Source organism: Antedon bifida, chromosome 1 (genome assembly GCF_963402885.1).
Source record: "Antedon bifida chromosome 1, ecAntBifi1.1, whole genome shotgun sequence".
Classification (NCBI taxonomy): domain Eukaryota; kingdom Metazoa; phylum Echinodermata; class Crinoidea; order Comatulida; family Antedonidae; genus Antedon; species Antedon bifida.
Window position 1 is genome coordinate 12,264,186 of NC_136226.1, and position 14,673 is coordinate 12,278,858.

Below are 14,673 nucleotides of genomic sequence, written 5' to 3' on the forward strand. Positions count from 1 at the left end.
TGTATATCTTATTTACGTCATTAACATTGCCACTGTACGATAAATTCGACCTATGTAAATTTACACTGTGCTAAGTGGAGGTTGTTATTTAAATTATCCAACACTACGGGTTATAGAATGAATAGTGCATGCCAGATAATAAGATAATATTAAGTGTACACAACATCTATCGATGATCTCGATTAAAAATATATATTATATATTATACATGTACAGGAACTTAAATTACAGTATATGACAAAATAACATATAATGACGAAATAATAATTGTAATCTTCTCTTAAACAATGCATAGGCCTATGGCTAGGACCTTGTTATATACAAGAAGCAATAACACTTGGACTGTAGGTGAATTACATGGAGGAATTAACAATTTCTCGATGGTTGTACTGAATTTTGTAAAGTATTGAGTTCAAAACAAACCATGGTTGAGTCTGGTACATACTAAAGCAAACACGAAAAATATATATTATTGTACTGGAAACAATCGGTATCTAGGCCAATAGGTGACAGATTCATGTAGGCCTAAATCACCATTTTTTTCAACAATTGTAGTAATTCTATTATGTTCTACAATTACTGAGTGGGTTTTTAAAAATGTTTCTGTAGGCCTATAAATGTTTATTTACTTTTGCATTTTCTGGATGAAGGATTTCGTCCCCTGGGTCAATATAGATTATCCATACAAACTCTATATAGCGTATTTATTTTCTTTTGGCAGAAGGCGGTTAAGATTATTGATCGGCTATTGTGTGTATTTGTACGCCTCTATTATGATGATAGATTAAAGGAACTCAATACTAGCTTCATTAGAATTATTCGAAGATCTGTGTTTTCTTAACACCAATGTTAGACATAATATTAGGTCGCAATTAATATACTAAGAAGATGGATGTGATTCTTAATATTAGAATGTAATTATGTGTTTTTTTGGACATAGTAGATCTTACATACAGGTAATATATGCGTGACTGTTTCTGATAGTTTATTCGTACAAATAATGTACTAATGTTACTATATGATAATGTTTGCAATAAACATAGGACTACCTCCAGGCCATGGCGTTTTGTGCTTCAGTGGCCGCGTATTGACCAGTTTTGTGGTTCTGGTACTTTTCTGTGACATCTTATATTAGCTTATCAGGGTACCCCTGGATAGGCTCACTCTATTATAGGCCTACTGACCGACATATTTTCCACAAGCCTAATAGGCCTATTGATACCTACCAGGATATTACTTTTGCTGTACGAAGCTCAATGATATGTAGAGCCTAGTATAATTATGGAGGTAATTTTACCTCCATGGTATTATAAAACGGAGAGCATAGGCCTATATAATGTATCTCCTAAACATACACGTGGTGCATATTATGCATGACGTCATAATGTCGTCTAGGCTTCTGTCATAAAGATTGTCTACTGCAAAAGTAAAATAAGTAATGGCCAATTAGTTCAGGGCTCTAGCGCATCTAAGTCCAAAGCAAACAACAAATTATGCCCGTTATCAAATATTGTAAGGGCGTAACTACAGGGTCACTTTGAAATATTAGTGGACAGCGAATAGTTTGATGTAGATCACAAAAGGCCTACACAAAGTATGTTGCTTTTTATATTTCGTTTACATACAAAAGTGTCGTCTTAGGCAATTATATGATTAAACAGTTCTTTGTGTAAGTATTGTTGCTAGACTTTCTCATTAGTTTAGTACGTAGTTTTTTTTATTTAACTTTGATGGTAGGCCTAAGGCCTATCAGTATGTAGTTTGTTTACATACGTTTGTCCAGTAGAACAACACTGACGCAACGCCAAATGGGCCCCTAAATTAGAATAAAGGTAAGGTAGCATAGTGATTATTTTTTGTTTAGCTAGTTTGACAGGATGTACAGATAAATAGGTCTGCGGGATTTCCCGGTACAATATAAATAATAATCGAAAGCCTAAACTAAATAGAGAATTGCTGGTCGGTCTCATGGTTGTCACTTTATTTGGAGTTTAAAGTTATAATACGTACTCGTTATAATACTATTGTGAAATATGAAATTCAGTACACAATGCTAGACACACTCCATTTAAAAACAATAAAAATATGCACATCGCAGTATTCCTAGATCTTTTATCGATCAACAGTTGTTTAACTCATTGTTGTAGAATGAAAAATATTGAGGCACTTTGATACAGCAGGCAACAAACGCTTTGATTCACATCTGGGCTTGCTTCCTGTCATCTGTACACGATAGTTTAGCATCCTGTTATTATATCACGTGACTTAAAAATTGATTCAAAACGGTTGTGATTTATCTCAAAACATTCATTATATATCTAGATGTTGTTCTGATACCACTCTATAGTAATATTTTGGTTTTAGTCTTGTTTTGACACAATTGCGTTTTGTTGATTGTACGGACATCATTGAAGGAGGTAGAGTAATTCTGCATTTCTAGTATTTAATTTAATTAGATTACTACGGTATTATATATCTACTACTAGCTAAATCAATCATTTGCAACAGGATTTCGTTAATACAACAAATCGAAATATTAACCACCTTAATTAAAAATTATTGAAGAAACATCATGAATTGAATATACTATTATATTGAATACGATCGAATAATTACTATCGTTATTTTTTCAGATATCAATGATTCATCAGAATCAGAATACGAAACAGCATCGTCAAACTTCAACAAGTGCAGGTACGTATGATATTTTCTCAATAAACAATCGTTCATAAATATTTTATAATAAATTCAATTTGTCAGAATCGCACGAATTAACACCTGTTAAAACTAGCTATCACAGTATTCAAACTATTACAATAGTCATAATAAATGCGCATTAGGCCAATTCAATTATTTTATCAACAAAAAGTAACACTCAGAGATTGAAATTGGCAGGCAATATACGAAGACATCTAAGTGAGCCTGGGAACAAAATTACAGGCTCTTACCAAAAAAAAAACTGTATGTGACATTACATCAACCTCTTCTTGTACACTATGTTGTATTGCTGTTATGTCATTAATGTTAAATCAAATCACTCGAAACACTGATTAGTTATGAGGACATAATTGGTCATGCATGAGAAAACACAGATTTTTGTAAACGAATCAATTAAAGACTCTCGACAAGATTATACGTATACTGTTCAATGTGGTCGTGCATGTAAAACACAACAAAAACAAAGTCTAGAATAATGGGAACATGGGAATTCATCTAGCCTGAACCTCGTACACACAGTCTATACATACTAATGCATATAATTTAGTGTAGAATAACGACACTACTTTAACATGAACTTTGAAAATTGCGAACAGTGTATTTGGGAGTTGTGTCTAGAGTCTCGGAGAAGCAAAGTTTCCGCAATTTCCACGTTGTGATTTCAGGCACGTATGATTTTAATTGAGGGCCTCTTAATTCATGATTTTTTTTTATCTGGGACTGCTTTTAATAACCATGAAAAAAGCAACATCATTCCTCTGATTTGTTGACCTCGTCATGTAGTTTTCCAGATAAACTATAAACGTCAATGCAGTTTGAATGAAAACTTTAATAATAAATAGGTAAATTATATACAATATCGTTATATTACTTACCATCTTGCAGTAATGTTCATCTGTGTATAATAGCACTTGTTAGTCGCGTGGACGCGACTCTATAGTTCACTATGTCGGTCTGTCGGTCTGTCTGTCGGTCCGGTATCACTATGCGTTTTAGCACGCGACTTATGGCTGTTGGCCTTGTTAGGTATTAGGCCTACTCTCGTAATTATTTAGAGTATGTTATAACCTGCAAGAAACTAATATTAACAATAATAAGTACCATTTAAATTGTATATCAGAGGTACAAATTTATCGCTAGATTATAACTATACAGTTTATAAATGCATACAAAAAATATATATAAAATGGCATGATGCATTTTAAATTAATTTAATCTATATACAGTGACGTGTCTGAGTATGAATACGATGTAGATGAAGACCTCAAGATGCCCCGTCCAGTTGTGACCATTGACGTGGAGATGGTCACACCACCAGAGTTCGCGTTTCGTCCGCAAAGCCGTGTCGTGGAACAAGGCAACACCGCTAAATTTATATGTGTACTAAAAGGTAACTACGATTTTATTTTATCTACGTTATACAATTTATAATAAAAGTGTACGGTAATAATGTCATATTATCATATAACTGATATAATATATTGAATTAAATGTATGTGTCATAATACTATTCAAATATATCTGTTGACTCCATGGGTCTTTGTCGTTTCCTATCTTCAATTATGATATAAATATGTAACGATTTGTTGAGTGTGTTTACGATAACAACAACTGTCCTATATAATGCCAATAAGAGTATTAATATTGTAATAAACACAATACGACCTATGTCAAAAGATATCAAAGATGACGTGGGATGTTACGCAACAATTTGATATTGACATTACGCGCGCGAAGGACATTAGCCAATAGCAATGTACTTTCTGAAGGAATGACAGTTCTTGACCATGTCATTATTATAATATTAAAGACTTTGTAGTATACGGTGCCTATTTCAATATAAAACAGATATTATATGAACGATTAAATCACCTGCTAAAGTTATTCGTACTGATCATGACTTAGCTAAATAATTAGACAGCAAAATATCATAGTAATGAATCTAAAAGACTTGACGAAAGCATTTTCACATTTTTATTATAATTCTAAAGCTATGTCTACACAATCAAACTTTATGTGACAAAAATGTGAAGTGCCCATGTATGAACATGATGGTATCATATCACTACCATATTTGGGTATATCACTACCATATTTGGGCACATCAAACTTTTTCTGTCAAACTAGTTTGATAGTGTAGAAAGGGTTAAGACCTTTACATTAAAATAGATCATTGAACAAACATTTGATAATATGTAAAGTCAACTATAACCTTTTGCTTGTAGTGTGACATATTTAGTAAATGTTGGCAAGTATGGAAATGACAAAAATAAATTAAATAAAAATAGTCCTACGTGTATGCTGACTCATTCTACGTATACTTCTAAAATGATTAGAAATGTAGGCGTCAGACATTGATTTAACAGTCTTTGAACATGTATCTGAAGTTGAAGTTATTTTAAGTAGGTACAGAGATACCTCTAATAAAAACTAGGACTATTACTTTTTTATTAAAGAATCGATTACTTTACAATTATTATTATACCTATCTCGTTTACATCGGCACATTAGTAGTAGCTAGATAATTACAAACTGTAAGTTCTGCATGCATTATTATTATCTTCAATTATAATCTATTAACATCTCTATTTCAGGTTGTCCAAAACCAGAAGTTACTTGGTTCAAAAATGGAATTATACTTCGAAGTTCAAAGAAGTACAGGAGTTATGAAGGAATCGAAAATATGTTTGTGCTCGAAGTAACCGACGTTGACCCATCGGATACTGGAGAGTACGTCTGCACAGCGTCGAACGCTGAAGGCCGGATCTACGCATCTGCCGAGCTCACGATTGAAGGTAATAATAAGGAAAAACAGGTGAAATTAATATCGATTCTGAATTTACAATTCAATAGACATTGAGACATGTATTTTCCTTACCATTTATTTATGTGTTGAAGCATTAAATCTGCAACATGTCAATCAAGTTAAATATATAAAACCTGAAATTCTATGAATTATTTGGATAGGATGCGGGTATAGTTTGTATATCTTTTCGTTTCCTTGCAAAAGTTACTGGGTTAAATACTACTACGTCGTTTGCTTGCGGTAACCCTTAGGGGAAGTTTGGTCTACCCGATCAATCTTACGTCACTAAAAATAATAATGAATGTGCAGACTGTTTTTAATTACCGTAAACAGCATAATATATTGAGAATATTATTATTATTACATTTTATATAGGCCTAAGGGAATTTGTTTGGTATCAATGTATGATTGCACTTACAGTCTTAACTGAATTCGGTTACACAGCTCATAGAAAGATTAAACAATGCACCGAAATCTTAGTAGGCCTACTGCGAGTTCACAAAAAAGAGCAAAAAGTACATTCCAGATAAAAGTCGATATCATTAAAAAATAATCTAAAAAATTAGCCTACAATCAAATTAGATATTGATATAAATACAGTATCCGTATCCTTCACATGGTCCTAGGAAGATATATTGTCAGTTTAACCGATAGGAATTTCCATATTGTCTACATTTCCAAGTATTGTCTTATCATCATACTATCAATGTGGCTTTTGGGCTTTGATACAAACTCGTGGTCGGTCTGCTTATATATGTTTGTTTTATGTGGATCTTCTTCAGACCCGCCATTACCAATCCCGCAGCAACAAGAACCGTTTTTTATGGATCGTCTGGAAGATATTACAGTTTCTGTAGGCTCAGATGTACAGTTCAGTTGTCAAGTTGGAGGTAACCCGGCCCCACAGATATTATGGTTCCATAATGGTGTTGGACTTAAAAGACTCCAGCGGTTTACGTTTAGCCGGTCTGATACTGGTCAATGTACACTCAGTATGCCTGATGTTAGGCATGATGATGAAGGCGAGGTAGCATGCATTGCTAGCAACATACTTGGAAGAGCAACTTGTTGTGCTTATTTAAACGTTAAAGGTACGTGTTTTCATTATATAAATATGTTTAATAACGAGAAAATAGAGAAAATAAAAGTATGTTTTCTTAGAATATCTTAACAATATTGAAATAAAAACAACTTTATACAATATTAAGCAAGATAGTGCCCATAAAAACAAGTTTGTTCTTCTTTCATTCTCATAAAATCGTTGCTATGATAAATAATGTTTGTTTTATGATTGTAATTACAGCATTATTAATGTTCTTGTTTATCTTTGTTTCGTATCGTAGATTCACTTGACAATATACAGGAAATAAGAGTGATATAATAAATGACAGAAAATAGCTCAAGTCTGTCCTTGCAAAATACGGGCTGTAGCATTGTCACGTCTATGGAATAGACGTTTATACAAGTTACAATGTTTAACATTAGACTTTTACATATTTCAGATTCTCCCAAATCCAGAAATGGGGATCATATCGATAAAAAGTAAGTGAAAGTTTATTATGCACACTACAAAGTATCCCTATAACAAAATGGGTACTGTCCACAGTATATATTGCATTAATTTATAATTAAAACATGTTGAAGTAAGTAATAAGGATTTTTTAAACTTATTTCTATTGCTATTTGTATGTACACTGCTTCCTAATTATATTCAAATGTCATAAATACAGTAAATCAGTTCACAGTAATTAATATCATTCATACTGCCTTCTACTAACATTAGTTAAAATCAAACGTGCAGTATTCGATAATGATAACACTTGAGGGTCATCTCCCGACATATATACTTATTAGAGTGGCAAACAACAATAGATCTGTTATTGGTAGAATAAACAATGCTTCTGTTTGTGTTTCAGCCCACTATTATGCAGTGTATATACGTTGAAGATTATATAATCTAAAACAGAAATACACTTGACCTTAAATTCATCCAAAGTAGTTGAAACAAATCGTTTAGGTTTTCTTTTAACGCAGATTAAGTTCTTGTTCACCTGTTGTTTTTCATTATTCGATAAAAGAGAAAACACTTAAAAAAACATCGAATAATACACGTATTACTTAAATACTTACTACTAAAATTGCAAATAAACTTCAAATCAACGGCAACGTTTTGCGACATATGTAGCTTTGATCTGCAATTATACAAATTTATTTAATATGAACAATAACTGTTGACTGGTTGTCAATAATTGCAGATGTTAAAAGGTTACAGTACAAGTTTCAACATAACTTATATATGTCTGATAATGAAATGTGCTTTTTGTTGACAGTAGTAATTCTGTTGATCAGAATGTTATAGCATCTACTCACCATACACAACCAAATGTACAAAATATAGTTGCAATAGAAGGAACAACTACCAAATTCAAATGCTCTGTAATTGGTAAGTGTTTTAAGTTATTTATTTCAACTGTTTTAGTTTCATTGTCACATTAAGTATGAGTATAATTTATTAACCAACGTTTAGCAAATATTCAGTCACACCTATTGCCAGTAATAGAAAAAATATTAAATAAAATTCATAAAAATAAACCTTATAAAATATGATATAAACCTCTATACTACTGCATATTGTTTTCTAGTAGTGTTCACTATATAGCACTGCACACACTATGTGATATATTATACTGCATGATGTTATTTTATTGTTTTAATAGGATATTGTTTACTAATTACTGTTTTATTATGTTATCTCATTATTTTGTTTACATAACCTGTGTAATCAACATCTGCACGCAAATCTACACTAACATAAAAAAAAACTAAAAACTAACTATCTAAGAACCTAAATATATTTTCACTGAATAGTACTGTTTTATGTTCAGTAAGATCCAAATGAAATTTTTTTTCATGAATAAAATCTTTAAAAGCTATATTTCAAATTTACTCAAAAAAAGTTTGTTATTATGAATGAAAAATTACTAAATTTATGATGTAGTTCAAAAATAATTTGATTAAATATTGTTCCTGATGTTAGTTAACTGAATGTCACACCAACTGTGAAACACATCAAATTAAACTACTATATATCTGAAAACTTGTTATGTAGTGTTATAGATATTATATTATATATTATATGACACTTAACAAAAACAAAAGTAGTAGTAGTATGTTAAACTACTCTACTATTAAACTTGTCAATTATTTCGACTGGTTAGAAGTAAAGTTAAATTTGTTTCAAATATAAATTCAACATGTCTGACCTCAGTGGACATTGATATGACTAATTCAAAAATTAATTCAATTTTAAACTATATCTTTATTTTTAGCAAGCCATATAATTTTTAATAAAAAATTGTATCAATAAATTTCACTTGTATCCTTTGCATGATTTATCTGTTTTAATATGCACCTTAGGCAATCCTAAACCTAGCGTCACATGGTACAAAGATGGTCTTGCCATAAACACATCCATGCATGCAGATGGCCACTATCGCATAGTAGAGGAGGGCTTTACACATTCATTGGAAATAACCAGAACAGAGGACTCTGATGCTGGTCATTACTATTGTACTGTTAGTAACAGCACTGGTGCTATAATGTGCTCATGTTTTCTTTTAGTTAATGGTGTGTATTCTTTTAATATTTTCTTATCTTCACCTTTTAATAAATTTTACTCTGTATCTATTTCATAACAAGGTAACAGTTACGTTAATATTGCATGCCTAACTATTTATTAATATTCACATAAATAAACTTTTTACGTCACCTAGGAAAACTCTGGAGTGTACACACCCGAGCACCCACCATACAAAACATAGGTGTTCACTCCAGAGTTTTGCTACAAAATGTGAAAGGGGTATAAGTTTAGAGTCGCCTGTATCTATTTCTAATGAGTATTACCTGCACTGTTGGTTTGTAGACTTGCATGTACAATCTTAAAGATAAAGCCATCCTTACTTCGGCTGTATTTAGTCATCTGAGGTCTGTCTATATACAGTAAGATAAACATAGAATATGTCAAAACATGTTAACTTATGAAATATAAAAGCTAAAAATAAAAGAAAGCAGCAACAGAGACAGCTGTAGTACTGTTGATGTATTTACTACTTTACTCTAATATCACTATGATTCTGTAACTTCCCAATTTAAACGATTTAATTATAGAAATAATCTTAGATTAACTTATCATAGGAATGTCCATTCATACTTGAAATAAACTAATTGAAAGAAATGTATTAAATAAATTAGAAATTAATGTTGGGAGGAAATCTCAGAAATCTAATGAAATCTGTTGTTTTATTCAACAGGTTTCAACAAAATCAATTCAATAAATCAATCAATTCCAATCTTATTTGATTGAAAAAGAAACACAAATATTGCCCAACTTCCTCCTTCAGAAATACAAGCTTGCATTCTAACAGACTTATTTAAGATTTTATTAAGGGTAAATGAATAGTAGTGTAATAATGAAACCTCAGAAGACGTGTGATCAAATGCATAGTACAGATAATATTCTCAGGGGATACACCTTAATAAGGGCTGGGTACAACTACTAGTAACAACATCACATCTGTGATTTACACTGTGAAAGACTATGTTGGACTACAGTAAACATAAGGCTCTGTCTACACATTAAAACTAATTTGACAACAAAGTGTGATGTGCCCAAATATTGTAGTGATATGCCCAAATATGGTAGTGATATGACATCATCGTATCTATTACGGATATATTTTTGCAATGTCAAATATCATAATTCATTGATGACAGAAATGTTTAAGTTGTTCTGTTTAAACACATGGATATATTTTAATATTTTTCAATATTACTATTTGAGTTTAATATTAAATATATTTTTAATAATGTACTTTTTGTTTCATTTTTCAGATCGCAAGGAAAACAGTTTTATTGTAGATTCTGTAATTTCTCCAATGACAATTTCTACAAAAACTGAAAGTATTACTAGAACTATTCAAAGAGAAATACCTGTGGTGACCACAGTTGAACCAAAAATGACTCTTGATAATTCAGATAAAAGTACTGAAAACAATGATCTAGAATCGTCTAATACAACACATGAGTCAACTGTTTTACTACTAAATTTACAAAGAGACGATAACATTAATAATGTGCATTCTGGAGAGGTACTAGAAACAACAAGTATTGAACATAATGGTGCTATTCCAAAAGAAATTAATGGACATGCTCAAAGTGAAGATTTAAGCCATATTAAACTTAGTGACAATATCACTCTGCAATGCATATCTCCTGGAATGAATATCAATATAGAAGGAAACAGTTCTAAAAAAGAAACATGTGAGGAAACAATAAAAGACAATTGTCAATCGATAGATACTAAAGAAGTGAGTGATGAACCATCCACTCATTCATTTTGTGTGGAAAAGAAATTTACCATGAATAATGAACCAATACAGAGAAAAATTGATATCAAATTTACTCCAATAAAATTGGCAAGACATATGGAATTGGATAAAAAATCGCAAAGATCCTATGATCTTGATAATGGAAATGCTACAGATGATTCTTCTGATAGCACAGATCAACTTCTTCATTCCTTACAGTTGGCACAGAATTCTGTGGAATTAGATTCAGACGATGATATAATGAATATCAGAAGTTATCAGTACTCAACTACCAGAACTTATAACCACCCACAAAACTCTGAAGATGACATGGAAAGGGCAAGTAGACTTTCTGAAAAAGTTGACTCTTGTATGGACATTGTAAATACTGTTCTTAATCTTGCATCTTTAAATAGTGAGGGTGAGAAAGAATTGAGGATGCGTTTAGAAGAGCTGAGGTCAGGCCTTTCAAGTTCAGGATCTTCTGTAATTGATGATCAGGAATTGTCTATAAGAACACTCAGTGTGACTGGATCAAGTTGCAATACACCACTTTCTATAGAAGATAATACTTTATCAGTTGATTTAAAAGAAACAGGCCATGCAGATCAACCTGAAGTATCATTAGACGATGACATTTCAGACATTGAAAGTCTTAATCGATCATCTTCTTCAGTAAACCTAGAACATGTTTCAAGTCCACGACAAGATCAGAAAATACGGTTAAAACGGCATGATCCCAAATTTCCTGAAATGGCAGCTAATTTATTAGATATTAGTAATCCTTATGAAATGATCAAGGAAGCAGAGTCAAAGAACAAAGACTCATCAGTAGAAATGATGGCTGATGTTTTATCAAGCCAAATTGTTATTGAAGGACTCTATGACTATTCTACTAGTAAAATAAACGCAAATAATGTTTCTACTCAGAACTCAACTAAAGAAAAAGTTGCTACAATTGGAAACGCAGCAAAGAACAATACACATTATTTGAAAAATGTGAGCTCTTTTGCAGACAATGTTGTAGCTGAGATATTAATTGATGCAGCTCTTCGAATAAAAGATGTCACAAAATCTATGAACAGATATAAAACTAAAGAAATGCTTGATACAAATGTTCACCACGGAAGTAATCTATCGCATAAAGTTCTGAATGAAATTATCAAAGTAGCATCAGAGAATGCTTCCCAGACAAACAATATAGACCTGGAGATATTTGATGATGTACTACATGAAATAATTCTGGAGGAATCAGCAGACTTTTTGAATCCCATTGTTTCTAAAGAAGTGAGGTGCTGTAGTCCTGTAGAAAACTGTTTAGAAAATACATCAGAAGACACTTTAGAATTAAGACCAACATCTGACCAGAAGAATGATGTAGTTGTAGAAGAATTCCATTCTGAAATTAGAATACCCATACATCAACCAGTACTTTCAATTTCTTCCGCTAATACACTTTTGTTTTCTACTAAGGACAACCTACAGAAGACTGCAGAAACACAACAACAAGAGATTACTGTAAATTCAAAGATTCTTGACACACATCAAGAAATAATAATACCCATACAATTACCTTCACCAACTGTTCCTACTGTTGTAGTTAATGAGGAACCAAAAGAAGAAAAAGAAGCTTCAACAACTTTAAAGAAAGTTAAAGCAAGAAATATACTCTCTGGCTTTCTTGGTAATGCAATGCTTCTTGAACAACAAAAACTAAAACCAACTGTAAAGCTATCAAGAAGTCAGTCTGATCGAATTCAGAGACCAGTGCAAACATCACATGACAAACTGAAAAGGAATTCAACAGATCCAGATGTATTACTGAAAAGATGTTTGTCAGAAAGAAGAAAGCAGGCTAAAGAGTCAAACCAATCAAATGAACTGAAACAAATAGTTTCAAATTTCATACCTTCTTCAAATGAACCTGAAATTGTTACTCTGCTTCAAATGGATTTACATAACACAGAACAAGTAACAGATGAAAATGACATTCAACACGAGGACAATTATTCAACAATAGAACCAAGAAAAGTTGTTCAGTCACTTACAATTGACTTGTGTAATGTTAAACAAACAACTGATGACAGTACTGAAAGTACATCTCAAGATGACGCTAATGTCCTAGATAAAAAAGATGATCTAGAACAGATTGGAACCAATGAACACATAAATGATGAGAATGAATTATCTATAGAACCAGAAAATGTACTATTGTCTCAAACAATTGACAAAAACAACTCACATGATAATGAATCAATGGAAAAACAAAATGTGATTTCTTCTGAAGAACCAATTACTGCGTCAAATGAACACATTTTGGAAGCAATAAAGGAAATCAAAGATGAAAATGTTATATCTGAAAAACAGGAAGATACGGTAAAAAGCTCACTTTCCAGAAGTATGTCTGCAAGAATTCCTATTAGACGAAAGTCACATTCATTTATTAGTAAAGATCCTAGGTATTTAAGTTGGCAGGCTCAAAGGGTAAATCACAAGAAAAGTGCAGGTGAACCTAGGACAGTACCAAGCCGTACTCAGAGCTTGATATTACCTAGAACACAATTTAGTGATCAGCAGATAGTTGAAGAGAAGGAGATTAAACAAAGTGTAATTGATACTATTTGCAATGAACAAAAAGGTGATGGATATGATCAGGCAATTGTCGTAGATAAAGATGAATCCGACAGCAAGAAAACTGAAGAGGAGAAAGATTCTATTGAGAAGCAATTTGTTGAAAATCCAATTGAACCAACACAAGAAAATGAAAATAATTTGAACAATCATGTACCCACTAGTGAACAAATAAATGAATACAAAACAACAGTCAGTGATCAAGAAAACCGAGATGAATGTATGTCTGAAAATAAACTGTCTGTACAGAGACCAGAAAAGATGAATCAACGTGAACGACCAATATCTTCACTTATAAGTATGTTTGAGACAACAATTCAATCAAGTCCAAGAAATTCAAAGGTACATGAATTTGGATTAACATTTAAACATGATGAAAAAGAAAAGAAGTCAAAACCAGTGAATAGAAGTCAATCAATGATGTGCAGAAGGACAGAAACTATCATTCCTAGAAAACCTGATAACAGACTAAGTATGGATGGTAGTGTGCATTTGAACCAGCTAGAAAGATTGAATGTTTCTATAGATATTACTAAACCAGAAGAGACAGGCAATGAAAAGATTGAAGTTGAAACACAAAACCGTTCACTTAGTTTATCAGATGTATCTAAAAAATCTGTTAACAGTAGTGTTGAGGATGTTACTTTTGAAACTAGAGCTGAACGACTGAATTTATCAGACCATGAAGATGATGATGTCTTTAGTTTACCAATCATGGAAGACTCTTCATGTGATGAAGAGCTTTTAGATTCTAAATCTAAAAGTACTTCACGTTCAGAACAGAGTCTTATATCAACACAGTCAAGTTCAGAATCAGCATCTTTTGAAAGTGCCCCAACCTTCATACAACCACTCTCACCTGTTGAAGTTCAAGATGGCGAGTCTGTGAGGTTAGAGGTGAAAGTGGTTGGAAATCCAGAGCCAGAGATCAAATGGTTTAGAGATGGTAATGAGCTACAAGAAGATCAGCATTATCAGTATGTTCTTGATGAAGATGACACCTGGTCATTAATTTTGGCGGAAGCTACACCGGCTGATGCTGGAGAGTTTACTTGTCAAGCAGAGAACTGTCATGGTTCTGTTTCCTGTACAGCATACCTCAACGTAGAAGGTGAGAAACTCTTGACCTCATTTAATATACTCCCAAAGGTG

General features: G+C 32.2%; 1 protein-coding gene across 1 annotated transcript in view; it reads left to right on the forward strand.

Annotated features, from left to right (window-relative positions):
• Window positions 1-14,673, forward strand: part of LOC144842335 (uncharacterized) — a 41,697-nt gene that overhangs the window by 11,082 nt on the left and 15,942 nt on the right. Inside the window, exons 2-9 of the mRNA XM_078698773.1 lie at window positions 2,634-2,694; window positions 3,945-4,108; window positions 5,313-5,513; window positions 6,307-6,615; window positions 7,027-7,066; window positions 7,855-7,967; window positions 8,942-9,151; window positions 10,415-14,632. Coding sequence (XP_078554899.1) covers window positions 3,988-4,108; window positions 5,313-5,513; window positions 6,307-6,615; window positions 7,027-7,066; window positions 7,855-7,967; window positions 8,942-9,151; window positions 10,415-14,632 — 5,212 coding nt within the window. The 5' untranslated portion in view covers window positions 2,634-2,694; window positions 3,945-3,987. The remainder of the gene's footprint in view (window positions 1-2,633; window positions 2,695-3,944; window positions 4,109-5,312; window positions 5,514-6,306; window positions 6,616-7,026; window positions 7,067-7,854; window positions 7,968-8,941; window positions 9,152-10,414; window positions 14,633-14,673) is intronic.